General features: G+C 35.7%; 2 protein-coding genes across 2 annotated transcripts in view; both read left to right on the top strand.

Moving 5' to 3' along the window:
- The window catches only part of LOC144432885 (uncharacterized protein C6orf118-like), a 56,224-nt gene extending 52,620 nt beyond the window's left edge, over window positions 1-3,604 (top strand). The window contains exons 6-7 of the mRNA XM_078121181.1: window positions 995-1,056; window positions 2,872-3,604. Of these exons, the coding sequence (XP_077977307.1) occupies window positions 995-1,056; window positions 2,872-2,986 (177 nt within the window). The 3' untranslated portion in view covers window positions 2,987-3,604. The remainder of the gene's footprint in view (window positions 1-994; window positions 1,057-2,871) is intronic.
- Window positions 3,605-13,408: 9,804 nt separating this feature from the next.
- Window positions 13,409-21,293, top strand: LOC144432682 (uncharacterized). The gene is made up of 8 exons (XM_078120946.1): window positions 13,409-13,487; window positions 14,118-14,312; window positions 15,284-15,513; window positions 15,670-15,792; window positions 16,460-16,679; window positions 17,398-17,485; window positions 20,294-20,463; window positions 21,136-21,293. Exons 1-8 carry the CDS (start codon window positions 13,409-13,411, stop codon window positions 21,291-21,293), a joined length of 1,263 nt encoding a protein of 420 aa, XP_077977072.1.
- The last annotated feature ends 402 nt before the right edge of the window (window positions 21,294-21,695 follow it).

Raw genomic sequence — 21,695 nt, 5'->3', positions numbered from 1 at the left:
AGTAGAAATCATCACTTGTACTCAGAAATATATAATAATATAGGTGGAACTAAGGTTGTTAATGTGAGAAAGCAACATAGTTAAAGCTGAATCCCTTTGATACCTTTATAAGTGAATTCATCCAACTCCACTAAGTGTCTTCTCTCTCTCTGTTGATCACATTACCAGTTATCTGGTTATTTATCATACAGATACAGAATTGAAGTTAAAAAAACGTATCAGTTGACAGGATCCCTTAAATTTAAGTTGCATCTTCTAGAGTATAAATAGACTGCTATCAATTTGGAATGTTATGACTTTACAGTAGAGAAGGAGATATGTGGTAACTTTGGGGATAAATTTAAATCACAATTTCAAGATGTCCCTAGGTGCTGTGGTAGTTGTATCTGCAAATGTGTTCTTTTTGCCCGTAAAACAATATATACATATGTTTAAATTCTATAAATGGCTTACTGTAAAGGTTTCTATTGACCTTAAAATGAGATTCTCACATTGTTTACTCTATATGCCACTAGCTGTGTTTTCGCTATGTGAGAAATGGTGTACTTGACTTTGAAATTCAATTAAGTCTTGCATTTCCCAAGTTGTAGCTAAATGAGTTAAGATGTTTATTTATAGGTTACTAACATTTCCTGGAGGGCCACGGTGGCTATCCTATCAATCTCAGTACTGACATCCATTATACTTTCACTGACACCTGACATGTAAAGTGGAATCCAGGGGGTCACTACCCTATCACCTACAGTCTCAGAGGAAATCCAGAGGTCGATATCATCACCCTGACACATAAAAATGTCATAGGAAATCTAAGGGCTGTCCTCAACCTAACACTTAGAGCCAAATAAGAAATCCAGGGGTTCCCACGGTAACACATAAAGTCCTATAGGAATTTCAAGAGTCCCCACTGTGAAACATGGACTTAGCAAAAATGGTAATTGAAGATAGAAATTGAATGACTTCTAAATGATTTATTGTTTGTGTTTATCTCTTTTAGCAACTTGAGAATGAATTGGAAAGGTTGTTACAGAAGTCAGGAGCAGAGGAAAATGAGAAAAGGTGAGTTGATATTTATTTTGACTGAACTTGTACTTACTATCAATATATCTTAACAGATATGTGGTGCTTTTGATGTGTGTGTACAGACACTTAATTGTATACAAGTACACCTGTCAGGTATTTAGATGTTATTTCTCAATATTTGTCTTCGATCAGCCGCGGAAAATATGAGTGACCTAAGGGGCCTTTGTCATTATGAGTTGCTAGATGAGTAGTGACAACCTTAAGGTTATGAGTATTTTCCTGCTGAATGAGGAAAAATGTTGGAGAATAACATAATTATATCAGCAGCAGTAATATCAAAGAAAAATCGGGGAAAGTAATGGACATTTTGAACGTTTTGACTGATATTTTGAACACAGCAGAATCAGTGATGTAGGTATGTGTTGTTGTGATGTAGAACGACCAGACTACAATGTATATATTCCATATTGTTTGTTCAACTTGTGTATCGTGCATTGTATAATGTAGATTATCTAGTGTACAGTAGTGGCAGCCATTGGAGTGCATATGTAAAACATTTGATAGTACTAGTATCTACCTCTCAGTGTGTTTTCCAAATACTTTATAGTTGTTCTCCATCTGAATTTTAAGGTAAAATGAATGTGAGTTCATGCAAGTATTACCAAACTCATCCCCCAGTTTTACAGGACACCCCCCCCCCCCTACCCCCACCCCCCACTTACTGGTGATCCCAAAACTTGGCAGACACTGTCAAGGTGTATATCTTTGTTTGGAGTTTATACCAAGTTGAAGTTATGAATGTATACTTCACCGTTGCTATTCTGCATCATGACAATGCACATCTATGTCAGAACAATGCGTGTCTACATCACTGGTTCTGCTGTATTCAAAATATGGGTCAAAATGTTCAAAATTACCATATGGTTACATTCCCCTATTTTTCTTTTATATTATTGGTGCTGATATAATTATGTCATTTTCCCATATTTTTTTCCGAAAAATATTCATGACCTAAGGTTGTCACTACTCGTCTAGCGACTTGTAGTGACAAAAGCCCCTTTGGTCACTCATATTTTCCTTGGATGAATGAATTAAAATATTGGAAAATAACATAATTATACCAGCACCAGTAATATCAAAGAAAAATGGAGGAAAGTAATGGCAATTGTTAAAATTTTGACACTCTTTCGAACACATCAGAACCAGTGATGTAGACACACGTTGTCATGACGTGACATAGATGCATGTTGTCTTGACATAGAATGACCTGGATATAAATTCCATATTTTGTGTTCAACTTGGTTTGTACATGGTACATAATGGTATATACTTCATCTTAATGATCTACATAATAAAACAGCCATCACTGTACATGTATACATGTCAGTCTAGTTGTAGGTGTGTATGTGAATGGCTTCTCAAGCTGGTTTATAATCAAACCATGTCTGGTTACTTGCTTGTACTGAAACTTTTATGAGAAGGTTTTCTGATTGTATGGAATGTCATCCCCAAAGGCAGTTCAACTTATTTGTATGGTTGTATGTCTCTTAGGTTCATATACATATTTTAGTACCTCTACTAGCAGTTTTTAATATCATACATTATGTTGTACAAATGAGCCAGACTACTGAGTTCAACTAGTTCCCATACAGAGGTGATTGCCCTCTCTATCTACAGTTTAATGTGTGTATAACATATCAATAGATCTTAGATTTGTATTCTGGGTTGGTCATACATCATTTCTAAATATTATGTAGAGCAAGTTAAGACTATTGTTAATTCAACCAAACGTGCTGTCTTATCGGATATACATTTAAGCCAATCTATAATCTATTGTTTGATTCCTTACAGAGCATTACTAAAGAAGCTGAATTTACTGCAAACAGAGAGTGCCACGGCGTCAGAATCAGAGTCACAGAGTGTTGTAGAGTCTACAGGTACTGCCACAGATGGACAAGATATCTAGCCAAATCAATAATGCTTATATACAGTTACTGTATTTGTGACATCATGATGGTTTATGACAAGGAAGAAAGTACAGGAAGGAACTGGTTGTGAAACAATGTATAAACTGTGGCAGAGCCCTGTAAAGTGGCAGAGCCCTGCAAAGTAAATATTGAAGTTCTATTATGAAATGAAGATTAGAGCTACACAGTATTCAGATCCCTGAAAAATAATTTACAGTGTTCCTGAAAAGTTTCTTTACTAAAAGGAGATGTTTATCCGTAACTTTCCGTGACGGCACTTTTTTAGTCGACGTACAAAATAATGATGATTAATAGTATTTATTTAAGCAGCTACAAACAAGAATTTTAATTTCTGTGTGGTTTATAGCCAGGTTTTATCATTCCCAGTAGGTTTTATTTGAAACAAAGATTACCTCCTAAATGAGTTTAATACCTTTGTTCATGAATGCATATGTATGTTATGTACATGTAGTTCATACATTGGACGAGCAGAAAAAAATATTGAAGAACAGCGCCCTCAATAGCTTATTATATGAACTCATTTGTTTTTAGACTTAGTTATTTTGTATTGATAACAAAATCTGTATTATTGAAGTCATTGCATAGATGGTAGTAATTATTCACACAAAATATGATAAAATATGATTTAATTATTGCTAAATGTATATCCATGAGGGAGATATTGTTTAAAAAAATCAATGTTCAAGTACGAGTCCATGAGGCAGACATTGTTAAAAAATCAATATGTAAGAGGTATCATTTCTGTTGTGTGTTTGCTGCTTGTTACCTCAGGAGATAACATGGTGTTGTCGTCATTCATGACTTATCAGGCAGTGTTGTTATTTATGTCAGTGTCATCATCTGAGATGTGTATACAAGCCCCAAACAACACCAGTGTGTTTGCTTGAATGAAGTGAGTTAGGGAAAGACTTCATGCAAAGATAAAAATTAGGTAAAGAAAACAACACAACTGATACAAAAACAAAAGTATGTGCCTCTGATGTTGGTTCATGCAGCACTTTTATCAGTTTGTGTATATCTGTAGAAGTTATAACATAACAGTAACAGTTGGGCGTGGTCATTGTAATGTGTAGCACTACGGCTTATGTGGGTTGTATACTTTGATAAGTTACCAACACTAATTACATTGTATATCTTTACATGAAACTTGCCTCATTCCTGCTTACCATAAGGAAGCAAACACACCAGTGTTTTTCCACAGGTTGTATCACACATTCACATCATTACAGTGTGAATTGTATAATATACCACAGTGAATAGAATCTTACACTCTCACTGTTAAGTATTGCACTTTACATGTTCTAGATATGCATGAGACTACGTTGACCTTGTACTATTGTGAATCCTCTAGTGTGAGGTAAAATGCAGCTACTGAGAATTAGAACTGAGAGAAACATTAAAAATATTATCAAAATGAAGATTTTTACTCACAGAGTCAACAAATTTCTTGACAGCAAATCCCAAAATTTTGCTGAAGTTGATAGGAAATGTAAATTTTCAAAACCTTGGCTGTATAGTCATGCTTGTTTTGTTGTTGTACACATTGTAATAATGAATACTCTTCTATGGAGTAATACAACTACAGTTGGTATACATTGTACATATCAGATTACGAAGTAATGCTGTTCGTTTAGCTTCTGGTAAAATCTTGGTTTTTAAAAAGATTTGACTTATTTTTATTACAGTTACTGTATATCACTAAAATTGAAATTCAATGCAGTAATTAACTTTCCATAACAATTTACAATGTCTAGGATATTTAGTTGGTTTTTGGCTTAGAATCCAGTCATGTGTGCATTTTTGTTGATATGAACCCCCCCCCCCCCACTACCATGCCTGGCACCCCCCCCCCCCCCATGCCTCCCATTTCACTGCAATGGCCATGTATTCAAACCTAAATGTAGATTACAATTTCCCACAGTGATGTTGAACTCCTCAGATGCGTCTATGCCTTTGTGATAGGCTGATCCTGTCTACGGGTTCATTAATATTCATAATAATTTTTACGGCCCGGATATGGGTTTTGAGAACTGAAGGTTGTACAGCGGAAGGGCCCGACTTTAGCAGGGCTTGTAAGCAGTGCTACTGAGGTCTGTAAAACCCATATCATATTTGGTCCATAAATGTTTTATCATTTTCCCCATGTAGTGGCATGGAAACATCATTTGAATCACATAATCACATAAATTGGTAGTGAATAATATTTTATTGGCAGAAACATAAAAATAGTGAAGAAATTAACAAAGCCAAATCACTTAGCAAACGGATATCAATGCATGAGCGCGCCAAGGGCCGTGATACGGAGAATTATTGCCCCGGTTCTATGTGCGTGTGCTCTCCATTGAATTGCATTGGAATTGATACTGGATATATGATAATGCCCATTACATCATCATCTCAGACTCACAGTAGGAAAATTTTAAACCCAATAAGAATTTGCACCTTCCTCCTGACTGCAACCTTTATTAAGTAAAAGTCCACTAGTGAAATGCCAAGCTTAAAGAGAAAGGTGATAGCCAAAATCTTCATTTGACTGTATTCTTGCCTACTTGGTGTTTTACTATTGTACACTTTTAAATACCAGGATAGCACAATTCTATTCTCTACAATTATTTTGACATTCTCTATTTGGAAAGTAGTAAACTTTGGCTGTACTTGTACAAGACCCACAGAAGTGGGGTTTAGTTTCTCTGATACTTGTCTTGGTAGAGCCTCGTGTATTTATGGACAATTGTGGAAACTGTTACTTTACAAAAACAACTCACTGGATATCAAATCTGTAGATTATCTAATCCTTTATGTTAGGACTAATTCCTGAAACCTTTGGAAATGTCATTTTAATGTCACAGGTAAGATTAAAATATAATATCATATCTTAAGAATAACACATACTGGTGTCAATGACATTTTACATTGAATGTTATAAACAAACGTTATAGTACAGGAGATTAAATGTTAACTTGCCAATGTTATTAAACAATGTATCAAGGTCAGTGAGTCTGATTTGATTGTGAGATAGATACAATAAAGATTAACACATCAACATCTCTCAGTATCTTTTCAGTATTTTAATATCAAAAATAAATACAAATGTAACAAAATACAGAGCAGACATTGTGTAAGTGATGTTTGTATGTTATCTTTATTGTGTCTATCTCAATATGAAACCTTGTGATTGGTCTCACTGATCTTCATACATTGTGTAATAGCATTTACAAGCTGAGATGAAATCTGCCGTCAAGTGGCTGTGTAACTCTTGAGTTCAAAACCTGTTCGAGGTGATGTAATTGTTATCTATAGGGTTAACTTACTAATGTGTCCAGTCATCTGTTCAATATGGTCCATCCAAGATGCTTGTCTTACAACTAATTAATTCTATTCTTTATATTTTATGAATATAAAACCTGCTGTACATGTATTTTTGTATATACTGGTAAATATCTTTTAACTGGTGACTTTTCAGATAGCACATTTGCTGTCAGAGTTTGTTGAAATATAATTATTTGGTGCAATAAATATTGCATTTGGATGAAATGCTGTTGTCTCCTTTATTATTTTCATTTCCATATTATTATATAGAAGAATATAGCAAAGATAAGATATGAACAATTTGGCCATTGGGGGCGCTGTTTGGAAGAAAGTGTTTAGTCAGAAGTGAGGGCCAGAATTGTTAACTTTATGCTCAACTATGATATTTTACTTGTTGGCAAATACTGATGGGTAATCCCACATTAATTCCTCCAATCTATGCCAAAGAAATGTTTGGCTCTGCCCCCTTCCATCACACTTGGTATCATATTTGGATGCTTTAGCTTCCCGCCTAATTAAATGGCATAGTACATGCGTATGTATGTCTTTTATTGCATGGCTGTACTAGAAGAAAGACATATTTTTTTCTAGTCCTCAAATACCTTGCCTCCATGATCCAATTTCAATTTCCAATTTTTCACTGAACACGGTGGTTTTTAGTCAGGGGTAAAGGTAACTTTACATAAATTTGTATATGGCAAGCACTAGATGGAAGGGGGGGGGGGGGGTGGAGCATGGAACACACGAACAATGAACAATAGCACAAAACCTATCCCTTTTCAGACAGACATCCCATTGTTACACTTACAATGCATGAAAAATCCAGCAAGAATTGTTTATACAAACCCTTTTCCCAGGCCCCGATTTCAGATGAAACATGAATAAAAACAAAGCACCCATTTTGAAAATCGGACACCCAAAAAGCATCTTCTGACGGTGTGCAAAGGTTGTCGATATACATTCTCTTCCCACACAGTTGAGGCACAGCCTAGCTATTCAGTGAAATGTCAAGATGCCTTAAAAGGAGATAGATCTTTTGCTGACACATACCTTTAAGACTTCAAACTTTGCAACAGACACATTCTGATACGCCGAATGATACAATGAGACGTACTTCTCATAATATCAAAATATATAGCAAATTTTATATTTAACAAACAATATAGACGGTAAGAAATTGTTCACATGTTGCTTTTTTCAATTTGAATGGCGCCCCCAATATTTCATACCTGTATTACTTTGTTTTTTAACGTTTCTGCTTCGCATTTCCTCGAAATATATCGCATGAGGGCGCTGTACAAAATGGCAAATCGAAAGAGAAACGACGTACAGTTGGTTGTTGTTTACTGTTGTACTACAACCGTTTCCAGGAAGTATATTTAGGGTATTTCCACTGAATAGATTCAAATCTAAATATGCACACTACGTAGCTCCGACAGAGAGCTCCGTCTCTTGGACCAATGCGTTGATTTTGCAATTTCTACGAAAGGTTAAACTCGACGGGATCGCAGACAGTATTTAGTCAACAGGCATTATCGTCAAGCATTGGACTTGGCCAGGTAACCAAATAAGGTAACTAAATTTTACCATCGACCTTTTACAATGCCAGATCCCCACAACTGTTACACAGAAATCGATGTGATCTGTCATGAACGTAGTCTTGCTTGCATACGTAGTCCCTCCCTTCTCCTTCAGGTGTTGAGGGTAATGTTAGTTAAATAATAGTAATCTAGTCCAGTGCACCGTCTGCAAACAGGACTGTCATGAATGTCGTAATTAGAGACCCACATTTGAAACTGCTGTCCCGGTCCTCTTGTCTTGTAGGGCATTTTAACTGACTAGGGTGGGGGTGGGTGTTTTTAAGTTGATCATGGGTTTTCTCAAACTGACCCCCCCCCCCAGCTCTGATGACCAAAGTTAAAATGACCCCCCCCCCACACACACACACACACACATATCATTTTATAAGTCTTACTATATTGATGTTACTATAACACCATACGGTATGAATATAATTGAATGTTGCTATTTATTAAAAGAATACATCACTTTTCCTATTTTGGTTTTCTTTGTACATGTTTCTGTAGAATCTATTTAACATGGTAAATGATAATTACTTGAAGTTAATACAACTCTTTCTATTAAAATTTAAAGTCTTTACAAATGTAGCAAATATTGACAGAAAGCATAAACTAATTTTTGATAATGCTACCTATGGTACATATGCATACAAGTACATGTATGATTTTATACATTGCAGTAGATAACGTACTGTAACAAAAATGTGCCGAATCAAATACAACTCTTTGTGCAGTGTATTAATATCAGTTATACATTATTTTCAATGTTTTATGGCTTTTATTTGTACATTCAGATGTAGCCAATACCATAAATGCTTCAATAATTTCATTCAGAACATGTTTTTATCTTGAGAATGACAAATTGCTTAAAACACAAATGGCATCGAGTTCACTCACAAGATAAACTGTCATCAATATATACATTGTACCCAGTGGTGAATTTACTGAAAATGAAAGCTAACTCTAACCTAACACACAATTAGCCATTACTCACCCAAATACTAGATGTTTTAATTTCTTATTTGAGAAATAGTGCATGTGGCTCATGTATACATTTGTATGTGCAAAATACAGATGGGGGGGGGGGGGGGTTAGAATATTTTGGCAAATTAGTTGTTCAGGAGTCATTTCATGGCACAAATGACACTTCTCTTGACATTTTCCAACGTGACCCCCGACTTCAAGTGGTGTTTTCCAAAAGTACACCCCCCAAAAAAACACTGCCCCCCCACCCCCCACCCCGTCAGTTAAAAATGCCTGGCCACTAAATTATTGCAGGATTTTTGTTCACATCAAATCTACACATCAAGTGTAGCATAGAATAATAGAAATTCCACAGTATATGTAGGTGTAAGACTAAGTTAGAAGATATCAGACCAGAATATCATGAATTCTGAACCCATAGAACAAGTGTGATGGCAGTCAGTGACAAAAAATAATAAATAATAATAAAAAAATTAAATTAAAAGAAAATTAATAAGTTATTAATATTAATAGGTATTAATAAGTTTTGCAGTATTTCTCATTCAAATGAATTTCCTTAAATTTAAATGTTTTTTTTTGACATTTATTTAGCAATCTAAAATGCCGTGATGAACATCATCATTTGTGAATTTTATGAATATTTCAAACAACCACACCATCACAATTTGCTTATCTCCTCAGAGAGATTTAGAGTAACCAACAAGCATAATCTCTACATATCTTTGAGTTGACAATTCACAATGTGTAATTCTTTCATATTGTACACATACAACATACAAATAACATTTACCTTGGTTTTTCAGAAATCAGTCATCAAGTTCTCATAATCTGTAATTATCACAATGACTCAAGAAGACATAGTACGGCAGGTAGGTCAAAGGTCAAGGATTTGATTTGTCAATTCATAGGATTTTTATAGACAATTGATGATAACCATGTATCCCCAGAGTGATGCTATGTGTCGGTAATTTTCATTTCATTGGCTTCAAAGGGGGAGTAATCCCTCCCAACCCAGTACCAGGGGGAGTAATCCCTCCCACCCCAGTACCAGGGGAGTAATCCCTTCCACCACAGTACCAGGGGAGTAATCCCTCCCAACCCAGTACCAGGGGAGTAATCCCTCCCAACCCAGTACCAGGGGGAGTAATCCTTCCCAACCCGTTACCAGGGGAGTAATCCCTCCCACCCCAGTGCCAGGGTGAGTAATCCCTCCCACCCCAGTACCAGGGGAGTAATCCCTTCCACCACAGTACCTGGGGAGTAATCCCTCCCAACCCAGTACCAGGGGAGTAATCCCTCCCAACCCAGTACCAGGGGGAGTAATCCTTCCCAACCCGTTACCAGGGGAGTAATCCCTCCCACCCCAGTGCCAGGGTGAGTAATCCCTCCCACCCCAGTACCAGGGGGAGTAATCCCTCCCACCCCGGTACCAGGCACCAAATAGTGGTCTCTGTATGCCCTACTGAAACTATTCTAAACATATTCTGCATTAGTTTAGTTCTAAATTGGTACAGTGTATTACATATTAAGAACTTCATTACATTTTTCCAGTCTAGTCAAGACTGTTGTTTGAACACATACAATGTACATGTATATCTGTGCTCCCCCCCCCCCCCAACCGTGTTCATATAAACATGGTGACGTCGTCATGTCCCCATCTGATTTTAGTTGAAACAGACTGGAGGTGGAGTCCTGGTTGGACATTTGTATATCAGTGTAGTCCTAGAAACAGCTGATACAGATGTATGAAATGAATATTAATGAGCAATGACAACAACCTGTCAGTTTGTGATGGATTACTACTGACATGTTCCCTGTGCACTTCCCTCACTACAGGGGAGCACCGCAATTTAACACCTTTCGTAATGGTCTTGACTAAATTGGAAAAGTGTAATGAAGTTTTTAATACATAATATACTGTACCAATTTAGAACTAGACTAATTCTGCATGTAAGAGAGCCATGTTTGGACCCTGGTAAGGAATCAATTAGTAATCTTATAAAGTAGGTGTAGTTACTGTTTACTTCCAGAAAACATGCCAGATATGAGTTGTATGTAGTATGTACTCTGGTTCAGACCCTTACCAAAATGAAACAGTAAAATATATACTTAAAGTACATGTATACTCATTCTATACTAAAAGTTTACTTTTTCAATGTCAAGTACATTTCAAGTATACTATCAAGTGTATCTCATGATACATATCAGTTGGTGATCTTGCCATATTAGGATATGCTTATTAATGTCTGAAGGTCACGCCAAGTTGGCTACGAGTGCATATCTTGACCAATCATGTTGCAGCTTTCATGAACAATTCAATATTAGTAGCCGTCTACTGCATGTACACATGATTAAGTTCCATTTCATTCACGTCGTCATTCCCTGGTTTCATATCATGTGACCATTGCCATGTGACCATCATCATGTTATCATTTATATATTTAATTAATGTTTATTTCTTGGTTACAGAGGAAACAGTTAACATTAAATGCATCCCTTACTCTCCTACAAAATCTGTGTAAGTCACCAGAGACTAGTGGGTATTTTAAAGATCCTGAAGTGAATGCCTTGAAATGGCTTGATGTCTACAAAGGTTCACCCTCAAAAGAAAGACGGATGTCCTCTCTTTTAATTCTAAGCTACATTATTGATCCGGACACACAAACTGGTTTGATAGAAGATACAGAAGGTGAGGGTATAGCCATTATTACAACTCATGAAAAAAACACTGGTGCGTTTGCTTGAATTAACTGCATGAAAGGAAAGACTTCACATGATGACTAAATTAGTTAAAAAACAACAATACATCTGATACAAAAACAAGAGTGGGTGCCACTGATTTAGGTTCAGGTGACACATTTATCAGTTTGTTTTTATCTGCTGATGTTACAATGTAACATTAACAGTTGTACTTGATTGTTTTACCATGATGTAGTATGCTATGAGTGAATAGAGTTATGAGGTCATAGCTCCTGTAATGTTTATACTTTGTTGTACCACAAGCAAGCAAATGCACCGGTACCGGTGTATTTTAGCTGGTTGTATTTGATTCTTATCATAACACCCTAAAAATGATGTGGTTGGTTGGTTGGTTGGTTGGTTGGTTGGTTAGTTGAAATTTTTTTTTTAATGTGTGATGGGGCTTTCTGTTCATAATTGCACTTTTAATAGTCAATTCAAGAAATGGCAACTGCAGTCAGAAAAATACTGTGTACAATTCCTTAGACTTTATCAAAGCATGTAAGCTTTGACTATTACTTGTCTTCAAACCATGGCCACACAATGCTCAGATCAACTTTGAGAACAAAACAAATCTCCTCACTTTGATTTCTAGAATGCCTTTCCTTAGTGTACAACAACCCTATATTCTAAGCCTGATATGCCAATTTTATCACTCTATTTTAGACAGGTCATGCTGTACAGCATTGGTGAAAAATGATTTTTCTGCATTCCCTAGCATATATACAATGTACACATACACATGTACATGTAAATGTAACTATGAAGCCTTGGCTTACTGATAACATTTGCCTTAACTCATTAAGGCTCCTTCAGTAAAGGTTTCTATATATATTTTATTTCAGGTGTTCTTGATATTCTGATTGTAAAACTTGATGAACAAATGAATGGCAAATCAAATGAATTCTCCATTCATGAACTTGTAGAGGGACTTGGAAAGTTGGCAGTAAATCCAGTCAACAAAGCAAAGGTACTGCCAAACCAGAGTGACTATAGAGTTTCAATTATGCATCTAAATGTATTTTTTATCTCACACTTTTTTTGGTACGAATTATACCAAACAAAATACAGGCACTGGTAGCACTCATGCATGTTACATGATTTTATCTCACTGTGAACACAAATAAATAGTTTTGTATTTGAATCTTCCTTGTTTCATTTGACAGTGGTTTGGAAACAATACCATAGGAGTTCTCATAGAAATCTCATAATTATGAGTAGCCAATCATAATCCGTCCTACAATATAACATTCAAGGATTGAAATTGAAACAAAGAGAACCCCCAAAAAATAACAACATCGTTGTCTGCGTTCTGTGCTTGAGTTCTTTTCAAACACAGCGTTCTGAGGTAGTACTGTACCTACCCGTAAGTTTTGGTGTAAGACACATTCTCAGTGTTGAGTAAATCCAGTCAACAATTGAGATTTGTACAAGGACTTTTATGGTATTGTGTCTGATCTAAGTTACAAGTCAATCACAGAATAAAAAAAAGAACAAACGACACTAAAAGTAGGAGGTAAATAAAGAAATTACAAGAAAGTTCACTACATCAGATTTTAATCAGATTTAGATATACATACATATATACTATAGTATCCTATACTTTAACTTTACCAACATGATACATATAACGACATACATTCTACCTTACAAGTTATGAATATTTCATATCTTCATTAATTGTATTCATTTGATTATTTTCAGATCAAAGAGAGTTCTTTGGAAAACATTCAGACAGTGTTACTCACAGGGAGTGAGAAGGAGAAAAAATTATCAGAAATAGCCTTGATGAATATTGGATTTGATCCCAAGGATATATTACAAGATGTTTTCAGTACTTCACCAGACACAGCTATTTGTGGTAAAGGTATTCTGTATTATTATGATACTTTTAATGTAGTACATGTATGCACACCTCAGAAATGAAATGAAAAGCTGAAACTTTTGCCGTTACTAAATTGTTCAAATAAATTGTGACAAATGAGAAAGGCATGGATGAAAGTAGCAATTCTCAGTAGCTGTAACAGCATGCATGCTATAGAGTGTCAAAATAGAACAAGAAGATAGACTAATTCATGTCAAGTAAATGCATGTATAGGCTAGGGCATTGAGTGGAAGTCATGATATTGCCCAAGAAATCAAATTATTATTTTTTAGTAGTGTTTTCTGCTGTTCCTTTACTCACTATGTTTGTGAAAGTACAGAGCACACTGCAAGTACTTGTGTGAATATCCTGAGTATGCCACACTTGCTCTCCCGCGTAATGACATTCTTTCATATTAATTTTTACAAGATACAGAGGTGGTAATATTCAGTTTTAGGTAATGAAAATTAATCAAGTCTCAATTAGAAGTAAATGCTTCTAACCGTACAGCCATCACAACTCCACTGATATAAATTACCCTTCCCCTCAAATTTTTTTTTCTGAAAATTGTGTTTGAGAATTTTTTTTATAGTTGTGAGAAGATTTAAATTATAAAACGATTTTGATTTACAGTCCAAGAAACAGACCAAACTACGGCAGCAATAGAGTTCACCAGAAACATGTTATGTGTCCTTGAACAAACTGAAGATTACAGTAATGATGAATGTTCTGAAGTAATTACTGCTATCTATGATGGAGCATGCAAAGATTTAACTCGAGAAGAAAGGGAAGTTGTAGCTGAACAACTTGTAGGAAATGATATAGCAGGTATAGTTCATTATTTTGTACCCGCGATTACTTGAACTGGTTCGAGTGTTTGCATAATTATTTGCAATTACCAAAAATATTGTCAAACCTATATGCAAATGGTTTGCAAATGAGGATGCCATAGTTTCTTGCACATTACATTACGTGATCGCACAGTATGATTTTTACAGAAATTTGCCATTTCAGATAAAAATATGTATTAAAAAGCTACCTTCACGTCACATGAGTTCCAGTGTGGATACTCAGGGTGTTTGTACAATGTGCTTACAGTGCCCATTCACTTGCTATGTTTGTGGAAGTACAATTGCAGGGAACACCACAGACACACATGCAAAAATACCCCAGGTATGCCACACTTGTATTGGCTTGTTTAATGATATTTTCTTATTGGTCCATCAACTCATTCTTCCCGGAACGCATGCTATATGAATAGATTTTTGGAAGCAGAAATCAATTAATTCTTACCTTGGCAAGTCTCACTCAAACTTGCTGCCATGTTGAATACTCAGTGGATGCTTGGAAAATCAGGACTTGTGTTCATAGCTATGTAGATTTTATCTGCAACTAACCTCCTCATACCGGGTGCTATGTAGAATTTTCCTCACAACTTATACATTTTGTAGTTTTCTACTCATTACCATATCAATCAGGCTCTTAATAACTAATATTTGTTACCTACCCCTGAAAACATCCTTTTTAAAATTTCAATTAATCAAATTATTATGCATATATGCTGACCAAACAAAGATAACTTTTGTAGCCAGTGATTATAGGCAAGCCCTCTTAAAGAGCTGCTCCTAAAAATAACTATCATTAGCTTAAATATGCAAATTAAGTTAATTAATATGCATATAATTTCCTGAAACCTTACTATAATGTATGCAAATAGCATATGCTTGTAATCTTTTGTATGAAACATTTCAAGAAAAATAAAATCATGTCCTGAATTTTATATTTCTGTATTAAAACAGGGTTATTGATGAAGATTGCTGTAGATTTGTCAAAGGATATAAAATCACTCTATGAAGATGGCAATATTTTCACAACATTCTTTCATGTGTTGAATCTCATTGCCTATTACTCGGATGCTAGTCTTCTGTTCTGTGATGCTATGGGAATGGCTGGAGCTGTCAAATTCCTGTTTGGTGTCTGTGAAAAGTATTACAATGAGAGGAGGGAAAAATTTGCAAATTTGCTTGAGGTATGTGACTTTAAATTTGATAGACTGGATTATGAAATCAAGTGTTGTAAGTTCTTTTGTATTAATTGTTACACACACAAAACCTTATTTGAAATATTCTCAGTGCATAATGTTAATGTTGATACAATGTAATCATTAGAGATGTCACTTCTTCAGATGCATGAAGCTCGAAATTTGACACCAGGGGTGCAACAAGATAAACCTGAAGTAGCTTCACCAGATAAGTTGGAGGAAAATTGTTCAACAAGCACCAAGTCAGAACAAAATGATCCAGAAGAGGTATGTAGTACAACAATATTGATAGACCTTTCAATAGGATAGTAGCCTATTATTTACAGTGCTGTTGAGATACATCATTAGCTGGTCGTACCTTCCTACGCTTCGTATCAGCATCTTGGCATGATTACATTGTCAAAGCTTATAATAATGGAGGTACCCAATAGCCTGGTGGATCATAGTGTGCAGTCCTTTCTACCATGACAACTAGTTTGACTGTTATTATTCAAATGAATTAGTATGTAAATATACACACATTTTATGTGACATGAGGCAAAATGTTAAGTGTACTTCACATATGGTTATGTAAATTTAACTCTACGGGGTACTGGATAACATGTTTTGGGGAGGGGGGAGGGGGGGGGGGCAAAGACAAGCCGTGACAAACACATGTGTCATCAGTAATTTCTGGCGAAATGAAGGAAAACCTTGGAGAATAAAAGAGTTATACTGATGCAGGCTTGATTTTAGAAAATGGGGAAGACAATTCAATTCGGAATCCCATTTGACTAGTAGCACAGAACCATTAATGTAGACACGCATTAGCTTGACATAGCATGACCAGTGTATAAAATCAAACATGTATAATTTGGTTTGTGCATGGTGTAATAACTGTTACAATCTTTGTGACCTTTTCAGTGAAATAGTATATGTGGTATTTCATTCACAGCCACCAGCTGATGACAAAGGATACTTTTTTCAGCCAGCCCAGTCATCTGAGGTTATGAAAATTATAAACAAGGGAAGAACAGTGCAAAACTTGAACACAACAGGAGAGGTACATAAACCTGTTGTTGTTAGTACCAACAGACAATTAGAAACTGGTATCTTATTTGAGATTCAAGTTGATCAGCTTATGGACAAAAACTTCCCTGCCTCTTCAGAGATTGGTAAGTTGTACATGTACATTCAAACAACAAACACATTGTGTGTGTGTGTGTGTGTGTGCGTGTGTACAAATGTGTGTGTGTGTGCGTGTGTGTGTGTGTGTGTGTGTGTGTGCGTGCATGCGTGCGTGTGTGCATGCGTGCGTGCGTGTGTGTGTGTGTGTAAATTTCAGGTGTGTTCTATTGGGTTCTATTTGGTGCGTGCGAATATTAGAACTTTTCACACTATAACTGTTTATCAAGCGCAGTTGTCGTTCTGTTCCATTACATTCAGATATGTTCAGGTGTTTACCTAACATGTCTGTATCTTGCCGATAATACCTTGGAAAAGAATATTTATTCGAAATGTCGGATTTTACATCTATTTATACGGACTGACTTACAAGTTCCATATGCATTTCTTTATGTATGTGTGTATGTGTGTATGTGTGTATGTATGTATGTATGTATGTATGTATGTATGTATGTATGTATGTATGTATGTATGTATGTATGTATGTACCCCGGTATGTATGCATGTATGTGTGCATGTGTGTGTACAAGCATATGTGCATAGGCATGCATGTGTATGCCTGTGTGTGCATGGATGGATAGATGGATGGATTTATTTCTCAATGAGAAAATTATGAAAAAATAGCAAAAATAAAGTAGAAAAGATACAGCTGCATGACATTTTCCCCAATATGCCATTAATAAATAAGTTCTTCATTTCTCTTAATAGGGGTGAGTACACATTCCCAGATTCCAGATAACACTGTCAATATTGGAGATGGTATACTTGGAAAGTGTACAGGATTCTGGTTGCTAAGGTTAGTCTTGACCACAATTAACACAGTGTGCACTTCAAAAACAAAAATCTTAAACTTTTAATTGTTCAAGAGAACTTTAACTCATTCTCAGTTAAACATGATAAAGAAAGTCAAGAGGTTATACTTGACAGATTTCTGAAAAAGATGTGAAAAGGATATTGAAATTAAGCCATTTTAGAATCTACTATAGTTTCACAAAAACTCCACTCTATGTGTAAATAAAAGATTGTTGATTGTAAATAAGAAATTAAACTCTAAATTCTTTGTATTACTTCAAAAGGGCCAACAACAAAATTTCACAATTATGTTTAGAGAAATTTTAACATCTCTGATTTTTTGGAAAATTGATCTCCAAGGCATGTTGGAATTCGACCCTGAAGTAACTGTATGAGAATGTGTGTTTGGCTAACAGCCAGTGTGTGAACTTAAGGGAAAATGACTACTGGTCATAAGGACCGACATGTAGCAAATACTGCTGGTCCTTAAGGAAAACTGCTGGTCCATACTCAATGCAGTTCACGTTCACGACCTATATTTATATACCCTCCATTTACAGATTAAATGATTTTGAACTTCAATATGATACAACATATCTTTAGATATACTAAAGTAAAAGAGGGTAAAACGAATTGTTCACTATCCACTATTATTTTATAAAATTTCCACTCACAGAGTCAACAAATAACTTGGAAGTAAATTTTGATTCACTACCAAGAAATATTTGACTCTATGAGTAGAGATTTTCATTTGTAACTATGAACCCAGAGACTATGAATATTCATTCTCGCATAATCTGTTCATATAGACTAAAGTGGTCTGAGACTGAATGTATTCATTACACCATAGAAATACAGATCCATAGATTGTAGATAATATGGGTGAATGAATCATTAAATATACATTATCTGCAATCTCTAAGAGATCACAGTCCTCTCCTTCCTCTCTGTACGATTCACTAAATTCTGAATCACATAATCCAAAGTCAGATTCATCGTCTGTGGCAACAGCTGATGTAGCTTTCCAACTCTTAGCGAACGTAGACCCACAAATTCATCATGGCAGAAATAAAAGTTTTGTCGCATAACTATCCCTTTTGAAAACTGTGTATTCACTTTATTTTAATTTCCATCCACAAAAGTGACATGGAGCGGTTTCGTCTTCCTTCAAATATGTACTGAAGGCCCCCCCCCCCCCCCATAAAGCCCTACCCGTATACCCTACCGTGGTGTATTGATTATCGTCTCTGACTCGACTCGTGTTTGTGTAAGAAATCTGACCATGATGAAGAGAACTATGGCTAAACATGTCTTACAATGCAAGTTTTTTTTGACGTGGGAGCGTGATATGGTAACTGTACTGTAATGTGTCATCCACTATATGTACCCGTGTTTGGCACGATGCAGTAATTTTCCAGATACAACAATGGCAACAAAAATGCAACATTTCTAAGTTTATACGTTGATTACAACATGACAGGACATACATTATCATATGAATCAAATTGAAAGCAATCAGACTACGCATTTTTTTACTGTTTTACAAAAAAAAAAAACTATAATCGTACTGAAGATATTTTACGAAGTGTACCTGCCTTCTTTATCAGTTAAAACGCCATTTTCATAGTAGTTTATATGTTTTCCGTCAGTTTGTTTTGATCATGGCCACATACATGGGGAACTCCGGTAAATTGATCGGGAAACCCGCTAACATTTACCGGCTTTAATACCAGCCTTTAAAAAACAGTTTCTGTTTAAATTCGTCTTCTTCTTCGGAAGTTCATTGCTGCCTTCTAAATATCGCCACATACTTCATAAATACAACGTGGAACTGTCTCAAACACGTTAAAAGTTTCATACACTTAGAACAGTAAACTTTACAACAATTAATATATCATGGCGGGAAAAGACGCATGCGCTGAATGCGTAAAATGGGTCTGAATGTCTAAGTAAATGCTGTATGCTACGTCATATGTAGACATATCAACAACACGTAGCGAGCTAGCTCTGTGTCGCTTGACTTGAACGAGATGATGTCGAGCTAGAGTAAAATAGGTAACACAAGATCAGATTCATGTAGGTGAAATTGGATATATCTTTGAATAAATGTTATTATTTACTCCAAATTTCAGTCGGTCATAAGGACCGATACGTTGTTGTAATTCTGAAAAACTGTCGGTCCGAACGGAAATCTGTTGGTCTCGGGCCGAAGGACCGGCGTTAATTTCGCACGCTGCTAACAGCAGTGTACAAAAAGTAACTGTATGAAAACATGTGTTTGGCTAACAGCAGTGTACAAAAATCATGTACCCATTTCGCATCAAGACATAATGTGAAGTAAATCAGTGTCAAGACAGCATGATAGAGGTAGATGAGTACACAATGAAGTTTTGTGGACTGAAGTTGTCAGGTACAATGGCCCAACCTTAGGGATGATCTCACAATGTTTCAATAAATGTACTCTCAAATAACTGAACTTTGTTCATTTTGGCCAAAAACTCCTTCCCCTCCCCTTATCAAACATTAAAAAGTGCAACAACCAGAAGCCCACTGCACTGTACATCACATCAGAAGTAAATTCTAATCAAATTATCAAAATCATTGAAGGTGTGAAAGTTTTTAAAAATTTGGTTAGAAGTGTGAAGTTGGCAATCATACTGATACCCGACCCCTTTCAGTTCCCCTTTAATAATGAACAAAGGGCATTTATTGAACTTATATGTGAAATTGATTCATACAGTTGTCCCTTTATTGCAGTTCATATCATATTTCTAAAACATCATACTGGTATATATCTGATTAAATACTTTAGGAGTACTGACTTAATGAAAGATTTTCACCTCATTGGAGGAGGATACAAACTAAATTTGAGGGAAGTAAAAGTTGGTGACAAGATTGGTATAGCAAGATTTCCTGATTCAACAATTCATTATTTTTTGAATGGTGAAGACATGGGACCAGCCTTCTATGATGTGCCTCAAGGTAGGTTGGATATCGGAATCATTTATATTATTCTGACTTCTTGCTTTCTGTCTTCTTTTCTTCGTTCTTCCTTTTTCAAAGAACTATATTAATACATTTTCAAAATTCAGAACATATTTTTGCGCTTGTGCAATGAATACATTTATTTAATAGTAGTGCCGCAATGTGTCAAACAGAGCCGTAAAGAGGCCAGCTGTGGTTATTATTAACGTATTATAACGTATAATACATCTGAACTAAACGGAATGAAACAGTACACTAACAGTCAAATACTAGAGTTGAAATGAAATTTTGTTTTATAAATGTACAATTAAGATTAAATAGATACATATACTTCAATTCAGATTGAGTATATGTCCTTCCTTTTTACTTAATAATATTGTAATATTGTATCTCTATCAATCACATTTATGAGAGAGAGAGAGAGAGAGAGAGAGACACACACACACACACAAAGACAGACAGACAGACAGACAGACAGACAGACAGACAATGATAGGCAGAGACACAGACAGACTGATACTGATAGAGACAGACAGGCAGACAGACAGTGATAGAGAGAGCGACAGACAGACAGATATGAGAGATTATCTTAATACAGTACCTAGAGTATTTTGATGACTTCTTTCAATACATTTTGTCATTGATATTGACCATGTATATTTTCAATAGATATTTTCATGTTACTTTGCGTGGCTGGTTGTTGGGAGAAAGTAACATTGCAGGAAGAAATCAATAAGATTACAATATCAGCTAAAAGATGTGAAGAATCTACAAGTCTCCATGGTAAGGATGTTTACTATACAAATAATGTAGTTTTTTCTATGTAAATAGAACATTATGTCAATGTATGCAGTGTTTGCAATATGAGTTGTAATGTACTGACATGCCATCATTTCCTCTATTCTTTCTGAAATAAAGCTTGCCTACTGGCAGGTATTGTTACATTACTCTTCTAACTGTTTACTTGCACCAGTGTACACACATACCAGAGATTACTTGCACCAGTGTACATGCATACCAGAGATTACTTGCACCAGTGTACACACATACCAGAGATTACTTGCACCAGTGTATACACATACCAGAGATTACTTGCACCAGTGTACACACATACCAGAGATTACTTGCACCAGTATACACACATACCAGAGATTACTTGCACCAGTGTACACACATACCAGAGATTACTTGCACCAGTGTACACACATACCAGAGATTACTTGCACCAG

The sequence above is a fragment of the Glandiceps talaboti genome, chromosome 3, assembly GCF_964340395.1.
Source record: "Glandiceps talaboti chromosome 3, keGlaTala1.1, whole genome shotgun sequence".
Classification (NCBI taxonomy): Eukaryota; Metazoa; Hemichordata; class Enteropneusta; family Spengelidae; genus Glandiceps; species Glandiceps talaboti.
The sequence above is the reverse complement of the archived record's forward strand: the minus strand, read 5'-3'. Positions and strand labels throughout refer to the sequence as shown.